The following is a 17169-nucleotide window of genomic DNA, read 5'->3' on the forward strand; positions in this document are numbered from 1 at the left end:
CACAATGCTATCTTAATGTCAAATACAACTAGTTTTGTTTAAATTCAATACTACTAGTACCTACATCAATTGTTTATAGGAATAAAACACAAAGTTAAATGAAAGTTTTACTTCAGTACTTACAAATATGTGTACCTTATACATAATGCTTACCACAAAAAACCATCAATTATTTTAAGTGATGGCATTATAATTACTAAAGAGATAGCCATTTTATCAAATACCTATGAATCTGGGGTCCATCAAATCAATAGACTAATTGATAAGACATTTTGTATTAAAAAATTACCATATTTAATGAAAAATTAAATGCTGTCTTGGCTGATATCTGAAAAAAATTATTGTTCCAAAGCTCAAGTACACTTAACACAAAAATCCAAAAAATCTATACAGAATATTGGTACTAAATATGTAACACACTATTGTGTTGTAAACATTTTTTAGTCAAAAGTTTTGTTTAGATGTTCCATTTAATTTCGAGGCACTGTATTAGTTAATATTAGGTCAAGTTATATGTCATTATGGATATTTTACTTAAATCTAAATATTAATTAATCAGAGTTGGAAACCAATATATGTAATCTATATAATATTAGTTATTGCATAATGCTTGTTGATATAATGCATTATTTTGAACATGTAAATTTACATATTATGTAATTAAAATACATATTAACTTAATATAAGTGCTGTTTCTAATTAAAATTTTCCCAGTGTTACAATACATACTACATGCTCACTAACTGACACAACTATGAATCTTTTGAAATATGGTATGAAATACAGTACATCAACCATTTACACATGGAATGAAGTTATTTGCACTTCTGTAGTATATATCCAGTTCTTGATTTATCGCCTTCTCCGACGCCGGGAATCTCCATTGAAGCCATTCTCTGTAATAAAAATAAATACTATCAGAAACCAGCACCATTGTGTTAAGACAGTAAATAAATTAGCTTCATAAAGGGTGTAATTTGTTGGTGTAACCCAATAAGTATCATTTTGAAAATGTTTACCTTTTCCAAACCAAATTTACTCAAGTGCTTCCTGTTAGCACTTGAGTAAATTTGGTTATATATACACTATAGGCTGTAGCTGTGTAAATTCCTAGAGAATGCTGTATCCATTATACTATTTAAAGCCTGTGTACATATGAGTGTCCTTATTAGTGTAAATGTTAAAGAAATTTTAGAAACTGGTTAGAGGTGAGATTTCATTGGTTTGAATGTAACAAACCTCAATCCTATTCACCGTCGGTAGCGGTTACCCTGGCGGTCATTATGGTACCCCACGGAGCCATTTGCCTGCACACCGTTCTGGTCCAATCCACCCCCGCAAGGTCTGCCGGGTCCGAAATTTTGTTGCCCATAGTACTCCATATTGCCGTCGGTATTGCTGTTATTAGGATAGCCATATTCACCACTATCTTGGTTTCTTTTGTTTTTAGATCCGTAAGATCCGAAAACGGTAAAGTTAGCGCCTTGTGGTCCAACGCCGTCGCCTTTCTGAGGCAGCATGCGCGGCAAGAGGCTCCCGTGGGGTACGGCGAGACCGCCAGAGCCCAAACCGCCAAGGCCGGGCGCGCCCAAGCCGATATCACTGCTCGAGTTTTCTGAATTGAAACCGTCGCGGTCTCGTCCTCTTCCACGCCTGCGTCGATCGTGAGAGCCCCGCGATCTAGCATCGGGCTCGTCACAGCCCAGGCCCCCACCGGAGCCTAGGCCGCCGTAGTTCGGCCCATCACCCGAGCCTAACCCGCCTCCGTAGTCCGAAGCTCTGTTAGAGCCGAGTCCCCCGCTGTGGTATTGGCTCGAACTCTCGAGTCCAGGCCGGTCTCTTTTTCTGGAATCTGAGTCTACGCCACCATGACCCAAACCACTTTGCCCGTAACTTTGGCCTTCGGGAGGAGGAGGGGGAGGCGGAGGAGGAGCGCCCCAAGAGGAGACTTGGAAGGGGGCACCCATCATCATGTTGCCGTACTGGTCGGGGAAGTATGTGGGTACAACGTAATTCTGACCGTTCATAGGCGGCATGGGCATACACATGTTCATTTGAGGATTCATTGTCAACAATGAAGGAATTTCGTTAGGTGCTTGTTGAACATTATTTGTATTATCACTTGCTACATTGTGATTATTTCTACTTCTCGGCTCATTGCGAGGAGTCGAGACCTCTCGTGAATTAGATTTATCTACAGTAGGAAGGAGTTGGGGGCCGACGGGCGTTGGCAGCAGTGGTTTGGGAGTTGGCAACAACCCTTGGGATGGTGTCTGATTCGCTCGTTGAGCATCCTTGTGTGGACTACACTTGCCTGATCGAGAACGGGATCTTGAACGGGAACGGGAGCGTGAGCGGCTTCGCGACGATTTCGAAGACCGACTTCTGGAGGATCTGGACGAACTGTGGCGGCGGCGTCGGCGATCGCGGGACCGTGAGCGGGAGCGGCGGCGGCGATCACGAGATCGAGTTCGAGAACGAGAACGCCGTCCTCGACGATATCTGCCTCCTCGACCGCGGTGCCCTATAATTTGGATTACAATAATATAATACCTTATCTTTATAATAAAATAAAATCATCGAGTGTAACTTCCGAATGGGAACAAATTCATCATTTGTTATTATGGTAATAATTATGGAGCAAGTTTGTATTCTATAGATTTTATATATTATTTTCACATGTTTATTATTTAAAAATAAACAGTCTTATTCATACATAAAAATTAAATCTTTTTATAGACACACGTTTCGTTCGCGTCGCGTTACGCGCGCGCATATAAGTTGCAAATAGTGAGTGCGGGAGTGCGCTCTGTAACTTATTGGATGGCTGTATGCTTCACTCTTTATATATATTTTGGATGCCATAAGCCTATAGAGTAGAAACTAGAAAAGGTTCTAAAAACATATAATATTGCATGAGAACTTCCGATTTATCAGTCAGTCTGATCTATAATTGGTAACTATGGATCCAGTGTGGCCAGTCAAACAGAGACTTCGGATGCGTTTCTCGCTATATATTCCATGGGTATAAAGATATAGGATCAATCCCACAATATGTTGTTTTATTATAAGTCAAAGAGTGTTAACTTCTTTGTACAATAATTCTTACTCTATTTCCTACTGTAACTAAGGTTGCCCGTTTTCAACTATCTTACAATAACGACTCTGAATCCCAGCCTAAGTATACTTGACTTGGTACTTGCTAATAGTATATAAATTATGTTTCCGTATCCACTTAAAATATGACTGATGCAGAAATCTACTCACGTCGGCCGCCTCCACTGCCTCGTTCTGATAATTCCTGAAGTTTAGGATTCACAACTTGTTTTGCTTCCTTTAAAACTGAAACTAAGTCCGCAGCCTTGGCAGCATTAGAAGGGGTGAAAAACGTATAAGCCGTTCCAGTTTTGTTTGTCCGCCCAGTCCTTCCAATTCGGTGAACATAATCCTCAGAATTACTAGGATAATCAAAATTTATTACAAATTTGACATCATCCACATCTGTAACATAATACACATATTAGTTAATAAATAAATTGCCAACATTTTTAATATTTACTACCACAGCCAAGAATTAAGTTAAACTAACAAACAAACTAACCTAAACCTCTAGCTGCAACATCTGTAGCTACAAGAATAGGAGCTTTGCCACTTCGGAAGTCTGAAACATAAGAATTTTTATTATTTATGAAATACATATGTAATTAGACTAGCTTGAATGAACTGTTTAAATTGAATATATATAGACCATATATAAGTCTGAGTAAATACATAGTATATATAAACATGTTTGAAAGTTTTTTTTGTTTACAAAATACACGAATCCCACCCTAATGGAGTTTTGTTATATTTATTATACAATATGTTTTTTTTAAGTATACATATTAAATTATGCCGAAATTATAATCAAACATTTGTTCCACTTACGGGGCTCCTTCATTTTATATTTAAATGCTTAATATATAATACATACATAGTTTATAAACAAATACAGGTCAGCAAAGGGATATGTCATCACAGTGTATCTTAATGAACTTACTAATATTAAACTATCCAAACACAAAATGGATAAAACAAGCAAGTGACAGTAAAGAGGGCGTCCAGTGCGCTTGAAGCGCAAATGGACGGAACGGCGAGCGGTGAGGCCTCGGCTCGCTAAGCGCCACGCCAGGCGACGCCGCACCTCCGAGCTGCGGCTCAGTGAGGCCGCGGTGGGGCCAGTGCTTAGCCTGAGCGTGGGCTTAGCCCGTCTCTAGCGACGGACGCGCCTTCGCCCGCGAGCCGCCGCCCCCGCCGCTGCCTCGGCGCCGGCGCCAGCCTGCACATGCAGACATGCTCTCAGACTCACATCACTCGCTAAACGCGCCCGCTCGCGCCGCGCCCTCGACCGACACTGGCTCGGGTAGTATTACTACTGTAGTTTATTCACAACATAACCCAATCTTCAAACTTGTGAATTGCCTCCCAAGCATTATAAAACAGTCACACAAGTTTGAAGACAACCATTTCCTCACAAAACGAGTCATTTTTGTATAAATTCAATATAAAAATGGGAATTTACAGGTAAACTCAGTAAACTTTGTATATTAAGAAACCACTCAAAAGAAATTGCCATGTCTTAACATAAAATAAGTTGAGAGTCAAATATTAAAACCAACATAATTAATTAGTCAACATCTCATGGTGAAACATTGAAAATTTAAAAATTTTGTGATACTACTAATTTTTAAGCATTAATTTCCACCAGTCTTTTTATGAAATCCTGTTTACTGAATTCAATAAAAAAAATTGTCTAATTACTGCAAACTGAAAACCTTTTAAAATACAAATTATATCTTCTTCATTTAATTTCATAAAAACAATATAATAAAATATTGAATCAATTAAAATGTCTAAACACTTACCTTGTAATACCCAATCTCTCTCATTTTGAGATTTATCTCCATGAATACACACAGCCGGCCACCTGAAATAAATAAATAATATTTTTCTTTTATAATGAAACCAAAATTATCAAGATGTAAAATACTTAAATTTATTTAATAACAAAACAAACAAACCCATCTCTTTTCATTTTTCTCGTTATATCATCAACTCTCCGTTTTGTCTCTATAAAAATAATAGTCTTGTTTTCTTTCTCAGCCATTATTTCTTTTAGCAGGGTACTAAGTTTAGTCTCCTTTTCATATTCCATGCAAACATCTATTATTTGTAGAATGTTGTGGTTAGCAGCTAGTTGAAGTGACCCAACATTAATTTGCAAGTAGTCCTTGAGAAATTCGGAAGCAAGTGATTGTACTTCACGAGGCCAAGTAGCAGACCACATAAGGGTTTGCCTATCTGGTCTAATTTGTTCAATAATTTTTCTTATTTGGGGTTCAAATCCCATATCCAACATTCTATCAGCTTCATCTAGTACTAAGTATGTACACCTTTTCAAATTAGTTCTTCCACTCTCTAAGAAATCCAAAAGTCTACCTGGTGTAGCTATAACTATTTCAACTCCAGCATCTAAATCTCTAGCTTGAGGTCCTTTTGGTGCTCCACCAAATAAACAAGTATTATGGATTTTTGATGTATTGGCAAATTTGTCACTAACTTCTTGTATCTGTTGAGCCAACTCTCTTGTTGGGGCTAGCACAAGTGCTATGGGTCCATCCCCTCTACTTGATTTGGGCTGATTATTTATGTGAACAATTGCTGGTAGTATATATGATAGAGTTTTACCAGATCCAGTAGATGCAATGCCCACCATGTCACAACCACTTAAAGCAATAGGCCATCCTTGAGCTTGAATAGGAGTGGGTTTCGAAAATCCCATTTTGTCTATTTCATCCATCACATAGTTGGGAAATCCTGCTTCATCAAATGTCATAGTAGGTTTAGGTATATTTTTGCCTTTAAGCGTTATTTCATTTTCACTCCGCCATTGTTCAACCTCAGAGTCTGATCTTTTCTCAACATCGGGATGGGGAACATAAAAGTCCTTTTTAAATGGTTTCAGCCTATTGAGATCCCATTTTGGTTTTCGCAGATTAGCGCCAGGATTATTACGACGACCTCCGCCGCCATAACCACCGCCGCCGCCACCGCCTCCAGAACCCAAACCAAACCGAGGACTCCGACTACGGCTTCTGCTTCTACTTCTGCTGCGACTGCGACGTCGATCACGACTTCGATCCCTTCAATATTAACAGTAAATAGAAATTGTAAAAATTGTTAAAATGCAAAAACTAACAAATTACTATGTTAAGTTTAATGAAAACTCACCTTCCACGGCCCATTTTTCATAAACTTATAACTTCACTTGTGTAATAATGAAAAACGCAAAATCTTAATAGTCACTCGATAGAAAATATCATTAAAACATGGTATTGTATTCGGTTACAGAAACGAAGACGCCGCATGTAACTAAAAAGTTACTAGAAGAAAATGGCGGATAACAAGGCCATAGAGTATATACATATATATAGTAAATAGTGGGACCAAAGTGTTTGTATTTTTGTCAGATTGTTTTCGCTGCTGTGGCGTATGGACTGTGGCCTGAGACAAAGATACTTTGTGCTAGGCGTGACCCGCCAAATAAATTTGAATCGGAATTTTGAAATAAGGACACTTGCTGTCAGTCCAGTATATTTGAAACTAAAAACAAATACACATAAGTACCTAGACTACTAGTTTTAAGAATAAAAGCAAAGAAATCGTATAAAAAGAAAACTGGATAGCTGGCTATTTGGTACAAAACGTTATATTATTGCTTATATATATTTAAAACCTCACTTGTTCTCTATCATTGTGCTCTATCATGGGGTTGGCTTAACTGTTACTTCAGAACTTACTGTATTTTAATAAGAATTATTAATTTTATATACTAACAGAAAATAATACAAACAATAAAATAACAACAACAAATATCATATTGACGAAGGAGTATTTATAATACTCCTTCATCAATATTTATAAAGTAAATACTATTAATCATGTTATACAGTCCCCGTTTTCTCAAATAAACTTTCCATCTTGCTTCAACGAGACTGGTTAAACATTTTAGTCTCTGTCACCTCTCTTTTATATTTGTAAGTATGTATACAATTAAGATTAACCTTAGTCTTTCGACAAAGTTATTTATCAACGGTATTAACCACAATTTGTCTGGTCACAACTCACAAGCAGTGTGGCAGGAAGTAGAGAAGTATGCTTTATCCTGGTCACACATTACATTAAAAAAAATCTACATTGTCATAATTTTGCAATATAAATAAGATTTATAAGAGTAAGGCCCTTTCTCCACTGCTCCGGTCCGGTGTCGGATACCGGAATGAGTCATGAGAGAAATATCGGAACGCCGGATTGCGCTTCTCCACTATATCCGATCCGACAATTATCGATACTTGTATATTTATCATGCAACACCTATATTTACTTAAACCGAAATACTTTATTTTATTAATAAAACGTTCTAAATTCTGAATATTTTTTGCCCTGGCTAGTTTATTACTTTTGTTATATTGTCTATCTTAAAATATTATAATCTACTTAATAAATAGTTCACTAATACTATGGTATAAAAATATAAATATATAGCAACATAATTTAGTTTGGTCCAGGTTATCCAGATTCTTTCAAATAAACAAACTATAAATAAACCTGTGAATAATAATTTATAACCTCTTGGATACTTGGACCGATAAAACACCGCGTTCCGATCTAGCAAGTTATCGGCCCGTTAAAAACCGGATGCCGGAGTAGTGGAGAAGCACGTACGTACTCTTGTGAGTTTCTAAATCGGATCGGTAATTAACGTTTGCCGGACCGGAGCAGTGGAGAAACGGCCTAAGTGTATTCTTTCATCTTACATACTGTCTTGCGAAACCCTCCTGAAACTTTTTCCCACCACGTTTTCATAAGTTATCTGTAAGAAACTAAATATAATCTGTATTGGAAAACATAAAGAAATTGGACTCAGTCCGTCTCCATTTTCTGTTGTTGTGACATTTTGGTAATTTTCATTCCTTACCGTCGTATCCGTGCTTTGAGCTTTCTTAGAGATTAATAAGATAGTTTGAACTAAATAAAATGGCTAATGAAAATAAAGATTAATATTTCTTTACAAATATAACGTGTAATCTCTATTAGTGATGATCAGCACGATTGGCAACTTATGAAACCAATGTGTAGCGAAATACCCTAGAATTACAATGGGTTGAAAAAGTAACTGTGTCCGGCGATTACCTGTTCACTACATATATTCATAATATTGTTTACTTTCCAACAAACTAACACACCTATAAATTGTTTAAGATGGAGTTAGATGTTTCGCCAGTTGAAAGTATGGATTTGGAGTATTCGGAAAATTCGTCTGATAATAAGTATTTGACTTGCAATAATAATGAGCAATATACTGTTATTCGCATTCCACAAGACAGTGAAAAACCCAGTAAACATTCCTCTAAAAAGCAGTCTAAACGAAGAAAGAAAAGTTCCAATCACTCTAGACCTTTACCTAGAATTATAGTGAAACCTTTACCCCCACCTCCACCCACTGAAAATCGAGAATGGACAGCAGCATCATGTGTAGAATCAAACTCTTCGAATAAGCCATCAACTATGCGAGAAGTATTGGCGAGTATACCAGGTTTTTGCCTTAAACCTAGAAAAAGAAGTAGTAAAAAACTATCAACAGCTGCTCAGTTACAGCAGACTAGAGAAGGATTTATAGATTTAGAAACTCCAGACTCTATACTTGTAAATACCAACATTAGAGCATTATTAAATAAACACACATTTTCTCTCCTACCCCCTCTGTATCAAACTAAACTTGGACAATTGCTTCCTAGTGTAGATAGAATAAGTTCTTCAGGTCGTTTAAGTTCATCTAGTCTTAATAATGAATTTTTTGCTCGTGCCTGCTTGGAATGGCAAGAAAGTTTGTCTGGAGGAGAGTTTACTCCAGAAAATCAACAAAAAATTAAGACTGAAGCAGAAAGGGAAAAAACTAAAATTGATCCATGGAAAATAAAACATTTTGAACCATTTTGGGGTGAAAAATTTAGGAAAGAAAAATCTACAGTTAATATGAATTCAGAGAGACCATCTTTGAAAACCACAATAAAACTAAGACCTACTGCTTCAATCACCAGTAGTAGTACAGTACCTAAAGTAAAAAAAAGTAAATCTAGCAATAGTAAGAGAATGCGTTCTGTTGGAGCTGTTACACGGTCATCTGCTAAGGCAGAGGAAAATGAAGATGAATGCAATATGCCTATTAATAATAAACTTGTAGCTCCAGTACCTGACTTGCTGCCACTTAAATCTACTAAAAGTCATACTCAAAGTTATGAGGAATGCCAAATTGATTTTAATTTCTCAGATTCATCAGTAGCAAGAACTGAGGATACCGTTTCAACAACTCCAGTTGACCCACTCCTTATACCTGATAGTGATAGTGTTTCTGAAATGAAGCAAGATTTAGATATGACCGTCGTAAAAATAGAGGAAACATCTAAGGACTTTGAAGAAGAAAAATGTGGTGATTCTATTGTGTCCAACAGCAACAAAAGGTTAAGTAGTAATGATGATGAATATCAATGCTCTAAAAGGTTGAAATTTGAAGATGATTTTAAACCAGCCCAAAAACAGAATGATAATACTAATACTTTTCCAAATGATTTTCTTAAAGGGGATAACAGTTTTAGTAATGAATATGCTAACTTAACATTTTCAAATAAATTAAAGTTTAATGTTAAAGTCACAGATGCTCCTTTTCATTCAAATCCCTTGCCAAGTACAGATAACACTGGCTCGGATATAGACATTAATGAGAATGGTGAAGTAATTTGTACTAGTGATGACAATGTTTATCCTGATCAAGAAACTGGGGACACTAATAGTGAAGATAGTAAAGCTACAATATCTGCTTATGACTTTGATGAACGAAGTGTATCCTCTATGTCTAGTATAAAAATTGAGGCTCACTTGGACACTATAGTAAGTGAGCAGAACGAAGAAAAAATCAATTTTAATACAGATACAGAGCATGAGAATAGTGAAAGGATTGAAAAAGCCAATTTGAAGGAGTCTAGTGCAAATAATGAAGATGTTTGTGTACCTGAAATTAATGAAACAACAACAACAGGGCATGATTATAATCTATCTTTAGATACAGACACTAATTGTTCCTCAGAAGGAAAAGATATGGTGGAGAAGGAATTATATAACATAGAGCTAATAAAAGATATTGAGAATAAGACTTCTAAAGATGAAAACCTAGAAATATCTTGTGTAAATATGGATGGAACAGAAGAAAAATCTCTAGAAAAATGTAAAGATGAGCAAGATGCTCCAAACTATTATGATGAACATTTTAAGGATGCAGAGTCATTCATAATGGAGACTGGTGGGCTACCTATTATTGCTTCTCGTAAGTTATTTATCAGGTTATATATGTAAATCTTGTCTTAAAATTTTAATTTAATGCTATGTATAATTTACAGAAAATGAAAATGCCAAGTATAGTCAGTCTAATTTTATGGAACTGACTTCTTATATGAATGAATCAAGTGAGTGTAATTTTTTATTGTAATTGTTTTATACTAATTTATATAATATTTTGTTTTTGCTAAATAATTCAATTCAATGTTAAAATAATATCATTACATTAGGGTGGGTTTAAAATATCATGTAAGACTAGTTAAGTTGATAATAATTGTGGTGACTACAAAATATATTTTTTTAGATGTAACAGCAGTGGTAACAATGCCAATTACACAAACAACATCTTTACCAATGATGGAAGTTACAAACACATCTGTGAGTTACTTTTAATATTTTACAAAAACAACTTAATTGGTATTGATATGAGTTTTTATATTTAATGTTTTTAAGTGTGAAGATGTTTGTGACATATATATTTTATTCTAGATGGTATCATATCCGGACGACTTACAAGACCCAGCCAAACCTAAGAGTTCTGCTATAATATGGAAGTCGGAAAATGAGTGGGTGAATAATGAAAATATTATAACACTGCATAATTTCTCTACTATCAACAACGACAGTGCTAAGTATGTGAGTGAGGATTCTAAGACTAGCATTGAAGATGTTCATATAAATGACGAGAATTGTATGTACAAAGAGGAAAGAGACGCAAATTTCAACATGGAATCGTCAAACTCATCAGAAAGCTGCCAGTCAATGAAGGAGGTGGCCTTAAAGGATAGTGAATCGGCTCCTAGTGTAGTGTCGAGTACGACAGTGGCTAATCAATCCGTCAATTCAACTACTGTCACTCATTCCGTGAGATCTGGCAAGAAAACGAAGTTAGGAAAAGAATCAAACAGGTGAGTTTTGTACATTTTTAGGCGAGCATATGCTAAAGAAGAAATAACATTTTTGGACGATTAAAACTTATTTATTTGTATTAATTCATTAAGCCATAAAGCAGGCATTGGCAGTCCTATAATTTTAAATAATCAGTTGCAAGATCGTGGAAAGTAATTAATTAAAATGTATTTTCTATAATGAATAAATATCTATACATATTATTGATCTGTTATATTTTTATTCTATTGATTAAATGTGTAAAGGCCAAGTCAGTAGTATAGAATATTTCATTAAGAAATAATGTTGATTTTAGAAGCCGTAGTTCTAATAAAGTTCCACCGGGTGCTGTGAATCTAGAACGGAGTTACCAAATCTGCCAAGCCGTGATTCAGAATAGCCCAAACCGAGATGCTCTAAGGAGTCAGCTCAGGCCTCCACCGGCGCTCCTTACAAGGCCCAATCGACAGCCTAGGCCTCCGCCCCCGGTTCTTGTGAGACAGGTCTCTAATGCTGTCATACAGCATAATGAGGTATAATCACAAAAATTTACATTTATTTTATATGTTTTCTGATTCATATCAAATATAAATATATGAACACGCACGCCGTTTTTAAGTGTCAAGCAAATGAACACAGGCGAAGAAAGTTTTTTTTTTAAGTTTGATTTCATTTTATTATAAATTCTATTATAAAAGTGCCTGCGCGACTTTGTTCATGTGGTAACAGGAATTAGTTTGAAATATATATAAGCATGTAAATGCTTGAAAGCGAATTCGTTTTATGTACAATACATATTAGTTACAATGAAAGTTACATACTTAGAACCCACAATTTTAGGTTTTGTTATGTTAGTGTACAGTTTACAGGATTTGAGTTTTACTCTATATATCCACTCTCGTAAAACAATAGAATATAAGTGAAATAATTAATTGTTAATTATTGCTATGTAACGAATGAATGCAATATAACAGTTGAGGACAGGAAATCGCTACGCTTATAAAACTAAGAAGTGAGTGAGCAAAACGTACAGCCTTGGCTCGTACAGTAACATAAACAGCATATTATCATTGGTTGTAAATATGATGTGTTCGACGTCCTGTTGGTCATAAAAACTATATATAGATTGTTTCCACTATTTAAATTCCTTTTTTTAAACTATGTATATAATAAATTAATATACATAACGATTTGTGTATACAGTTCAATATTTGACAAGCTATGTGTACTTGTAGCATAGTTTTCTATTAACAAATTTGCATTCTCTAGTGACAAATATTTGTTTAATAAAATCCTTCATATACATAAATTACCTTAACTTGCAGATAAATGAGAATCGACCTAACAATATGGGCCAGTACATTCTAGTTCAAAGGACACCAAACGTTGCACCTCGAGCATCGAGCGCTCCTCCCACTAATCAAAATAGCAATATTGTGAGTATATTTTAAGTTAATATATGTGAATAAGTACTAAGCGACGATTTGAATAACCAGTTATACACTGTCACAAACTCAATTTTTATTTATTTATTTATAGCCTTATAATAAATCCTCTAAAGCGTCGAAGTCGGCGGCTTTGGTTGGTTTAACTTGTCTTCCAAACAATGATACACTCTACATAGCATTACACCCACCTTCATTAACGATAATAATTAAATATTATATGTTACAGTGCCGAATTTAGTTAAAACTGCGGAGCTTGTGTGTGTGTACGTGGTTTTGTCGCTGTATTGTCCTAGCGAGAAATAAACTCTACTGTCGGTACTCGTCACACGTACCGAACTTTCCTAGAAATCCGTTGTTCTCCTTTACGAATTGCGCATGCTTGCATGTGCGATATCAATATCGCAAAATATGAATTAAACAATTAAAAAAATACAACCTAACTACTGGTACAATACAAAAATAACAGACAACGCAATAGCGTTCAAATACGATTTGTTTTTAAGTCATTATTAACACTATTCCGCTTTTTAACTTTATTTTTCTTATACAGATTTTTCTTTCCATTTATAATGACTTGAGGGAGCGTTCAAGTATTACGTCACGCAATTTTTGGAGATCATTGACCCCTCCCCCCATGTAACGCGCCGTAACGTTTTTCTGTATAGTAAAACGTTTCGTGACCATCCAGTGACTCTTTATACCTTAAAGTTACCATATATAATTCAATCCCCCGCATCGTAACATTTTACCCTCCAAAATTCGTTACGTAATACTTGAACGCTCCCTGAAACGAAATGCATTTTCGAGGATTCCCACAAAAAATTATTACGTTTATGTACTATTTTTGAGAGCTTTGCTTACTATTCCTAACAAGAGGTGGGGAGAGATACATTTCAGAAAATCTGTTTACGTAATACTTGAACGGCCCTTGAGTAAAATAAGTTAAGCCGAAATTATAAAGGAAAAGAAACTAATTTTAAATTATATTATTACAGAATGTTACTCGATGTAGAAGCGTAGGCGCAGAAGATTCGTGTGTATGCAACCTACGGGCTATGATCCTATGTAAGAAGTGTGGTGCCTTCTGTCATGACGACTGTATTGGATCGGCAGAGCTCTGCCTCACATGTCTGATACGTTGACCACAATATAAGGGTTATTCTTACCTTGGTTTCCATAGCAACGTTGTCAAAATTTGTTTTTTGGTGACAGACATAGGTGTTAAAAGCGATGTCTTTCGCTTAAACTTTTCGATAGTTTCCAGCGAGCGCTTACTATTTATTACCAATATTCAATGAAAATATTATATAATTCAGAATATTAAAAAAAACAGACATTTATACTGTTTAACAGATTTTATCAAACCATTTTTATTCAAAGTCTTGGCAGAAAGATGTCGCTTTGGACAATTTATTCAGGTTTTATAAGTTCAAAAATTATATGATTCGTAAGGCTATTCGTAACTGCGACGTATCGTAGATTGATCTAAGAACAAATGCGTTTTATGAATCAACAATTCGTTACAATTACGACTAGAATTCTTCATATTGAATCTGCTCGAGTTTTATTAATTTCGTCTTTTTGCAGGAATTTGGATTTGTTAAAAAACGTGGACTATAGTTAGCCGTGTTTGTTACCATGGTAACGATGTAACCCGTAAAAATCGTTACTATAGGGTCTTTAGTCCAAGTTTTATAATTAATTGCTTGATATATAAATTACTGTATTTATGAGCTATTTTCCAAAAACCTTCATTAAACATGTGTACTTGGATATTCGAAAAATCTGCTTTTTTGATGACTTTTTGCGTATATCTGTCCAGGGAGTGCTCTCTAAATTTGTGTTGACGAGTGAGTATTTCTATCGTTATAGATATCTGCTTTATTTTTATATTAATAGTCTGTGGAAGAGAACCGGCGTGACGGTTATGCGAACTAATAAAATTCTTAATTACGCATCATTTTTTTTATTCACAAAAAGTTACATTTTATTTATTATCAAGATGATTACTGTTGAACGTCATACGACGTAAGTGTTGCCAACATAAAAGGTTATTATGCGCTGGTACCTCAACGATGACGGTTCTCTTTCCGTATAGACTACCCGCCCTAAGGAGAGCCTTATGCCATACATAAATAGTTATGATTAAGTAACATTGGTCTGTATTGCAAAGCCAAATGAAAAAGTGGTTGTATGAATGGTGGTGCTATGAATGACCGAATAAATAATCTTTTTCGAGTATAAAAGAATTTGTCAAAACATTAAATCCAATTAATGGATTAATAAAAAAAATTAAGACACGAGGTTTCTTTTATTAAAGGAACGAGTTCTGTCTGTGAGACAGATTAATTATATTTATCGTTTAGTATAGATGTGCCGTGATTTGAATGCAATAGAGATTTTGGGCTATAGAATGTTGAGTGCGACTTGAAAATATATATTTATACATTTGGTATACCTATCCGACTTGTGGATATACCACAATACAGTATGAATGTACTGAATGTTTATACAATTTGCACAACTGTTTTTGTAGTAATAATACTTTATAGAATATCAGAAGGGATATATTTAGATAGTATAGTTCTGATATTGAATTATGCACCTAATATAAGATACATTTAGGTCACAGTTAAGTCTTTTGCCATTATTTAGTTAAGAATTATTATTTTTAGCTTTGTTTCGTTAAGTCAGGTTGGAGACGGTGGCGTGGCGTACGCGAGTGCACGTTATTACAGATAAAACTATCGGGGGCGGGACTTGAACTAATTATCGATTGGTGTATCACGTGTCAGTATGGTCATGTCATAATTTTAATTTTGCGAGGGTTTTGTTTTGTGTAGTGTAAACTGCATATCGAATACAGACAAAATAATTAAAAATTACACATATTATCAGCCGTAAGAAACTCAGATAACACATGGAGTACGTCACACCCCCGTACCTTTAATATATGATTACATTGATTCACTTATTGTTGAAATTATAACTGAAAAATGCTGCAAAAAGATGCTGTCTCGCTCTATTACAAGCTGTGTGAAAAGAATATAATTTCAATTCAAATTGTATCTGCGCTAATAAGTATGCCTAAATTTAGTGATATAATAGATTTGTTTAGGATTTTTCTATTTTGAATAATATAAGTATGTACAGATATTTATTGTCTTGAGAAGGCTGATGAGTGTAACATCGGATTTAATTATAAGTGATCATGTAGAGTTAATCGGTTTGTTTACTAAAAATGTAATTAATTTTTGCCGTGACCAGGTTCCATATTTTGTATATTTGTACTTTATCCTTTATAAACACTAGAGAAATTTGCTCACTACATATAAAATAGCGTAATTAAATATAAATACAAAGGACTATTTTGACATGGATATAGCCTGGTTTTATATTTTAAATACCCCATTGCACGACGAATTTATTTCTGTTTTGTAGTTTATCAGATAGCGCCAACTTCATGATTGTGTGCGGCACAACAAAACAAAACAAAACTGTTGCAGGCAGCCAAAATCAAGTTGAAAATTGGTGCTTCCTGATGTTATAATTAAATGCACAATTATTTAAGATGTAAATTAAATACTTTTGAATACATGGAGTATTTCAATAAATATGATTTACTTATATAAAAGGTCTAAGCATTTAGACAAATTTTTGTGTTTAAAACAGAAACAAATGGGACGTCTCTCAAGCCTCTTAAAATTCATATATAATTTATGGTAAACTCTTCACTACCAAGTTTACTGTTTACTTTTATATTGCTTAGGTCTTTGTGAGCACTAATGTTTGGGAAAGACTGAATCTGCAAAAATATAAGCTACATTTGGTGCAACCATTCAACGTTTTCATTCATAATTCAATGTACAAAAATCACAAGTGTTATTTATTGGTAATTAATTTTAAGCTAAACTCTTTCTTATTAAAAATTATGTTCTTTACAATAATTGCGTTTTATTAATACAAATATACATATCTAACTAATCTAATGAGATATATATAAATATTTTTTCCCAATTATTGATATATATTTTGTTTGGACATTAATCAATTGATTAAACTAATTTGTTTTGACGCATTAAAAAGAAGTTGAAGAACGTCAAGTATGTATGCCTTAAATTATGTAACTCCGTTTAGCGAATTTTACGTTGAAACGAAACGAAACATTAAAATTTAGAAAAGACTTTACTACTATGGATCGAATAATACTACGTAATTATATTTTATTAAAAATTAAGCGATGTTACAAAATTTCGCTATATGTATTTGTTTAAAGCTATTGTTGATATTTTGCTAAGTGTTAACATTTACAGGAACAATATTTTTTATGAACAAGTTTTATAAAGTTAGGGTTAGTATTAAAATAATGTATTATTTAATTATTAAATTAAACCTCGCGTGT

The 17169-nt window shown here is 34.6% G+C and overlaps 2 protein-coding genes across 7 annotated transcripts; one reads left to right on the forward strand and one right to left on the reverse strand.

Annotated features, from left to right (window-relative positions):
- Window positions 1-94: 94 nt before the first annotated feature.
- Window positions 95-6455, reverse strand: LOC125051355 (probable ATP-dependent RNA helicase DDX17). 5 transcript variants are annotated; one of them, XM_047651608.1, is made up of 7 exons: window positions 6271-6455; window positions 5061-6182; window positions 4905-4966; window positions 3602-3661; window positions 3268-3501; window positions 1240-2524; window positions 95-896 (listed from the first exon to the last, which is right to left on the reverse strand). In XM_047651608.1, the coding sequence occupies exons 1-6, from the start codon at window positions 6282-6284 to the stop codon at window positions 1251-1253; spliced, it is 2766 nt and encodes a 921-aa protein (XP_047507564.1). In that variant the 5' UTR covers window positions 6285-6455; the 3' UTR covers window positions 95-896; window positions 1240-1250. The 5 variants fall into 5 exon arrangements, 4 of the variants coding, with proteins under 4 accessions (XP_047507564.1, XP_047507565.1, XP_047507563.1 ...); XM_047651609.1 differs by having other exon boundaries at window positions 2315-2524; window positions 6271-6453; XM_047651607.1 differs by having other exon boundaries at window positions 95-2524.
- A 1510-nt stretch (window positions 6456-7965) lies between these two features.
- On the forward strand, window positions 7966-16711 carry LOC125050882 (polycomb protein Asx). Of its 2 annotated transcripts, XM_047650945.1 has the most exons (8): window positions 7966-7999; window positions 8302-10420; window positions 10494-10559; window positions 10736-10809; window positions 10921-11339; window positions 11636-11852; window positions 12645-12755; window positions 13763-16711. In XM_047650945.1, exons 2-8 carry the CDS (start codon window positions 8302-8304, stop codon window positions 13907-13909), a joined length of 3153 nt encoding a protein of 1050 aa, XP_047506901.1. In that variant the 5' UTR covers window positions 7966-7999; the 3' UTR covers window positions 13910-16711. The 2 variants fall into 2 exon arrangements, with proteins under 2 accessions (XP_047506901.1, XP_047506900.1); XM_047650944.1 differs by lacking the exon at window positions 7966-7999 and having other exon boundaries at window positions 8006-10420.
- The last annotated feature ends 458 nt before the right edge of the window (window positions 16712-17169 follow it).

Source organism: Pieris napi, chromosome 7 (genome assembly GCF_905475465.1).
Source record: "Pieris napi chromosome 7, ilPieNapi1.2, whole genome shotgun sequence".
NCBI classification, from domain to species: domain Eukaryota; kingdom Metazoa; phylum Arthropoda; class Insecta; order Lepidoptera; family Pieridae; genus Pieris; species Pieris napi.

Bases quoted from the DNA above. Each gene is read 5' to 3' on its own strand.
- LOC125051355 (XM_047651608.1), bottom strand. The intron at 4,967-5,060 runs GTTTGTTTGTTT...TATTTATTTCAG, and splicing joins AGAAAAATGAAAAGAGATGG to GTGGCCGGCTGTGTGTATTC. The intron at 2,525-3,267 runs GTGAGTAGATTT...TCCAAATTATAG, and splicing joins AGGCAGTGGAGGCGGCCGAC to GGCACCGCGGTCGAGGAGGC.
- LOC125050882 (XM_047650945.1), top strand. From the start codon at position 8,302: ATGGAGTTAGATGTTTCGCCAGTTGAAAGTATGGATTTGGAGTATTCG. The intron at 10,421-10,493 runs GTAAGTTATTTA...TATAATTTACAG, and splicing joins GCTACCTATTATTGCTTCTC to AAAATGAAAATGCCAAGTAT. The intron at 11,340-11,635 runs GTGAGTTTTGTA...TGTTGATTTTAG, and splicing joins TTAGGAAAAGAATCAAACAG to AAGCCGTAGTTCTAATAAAG.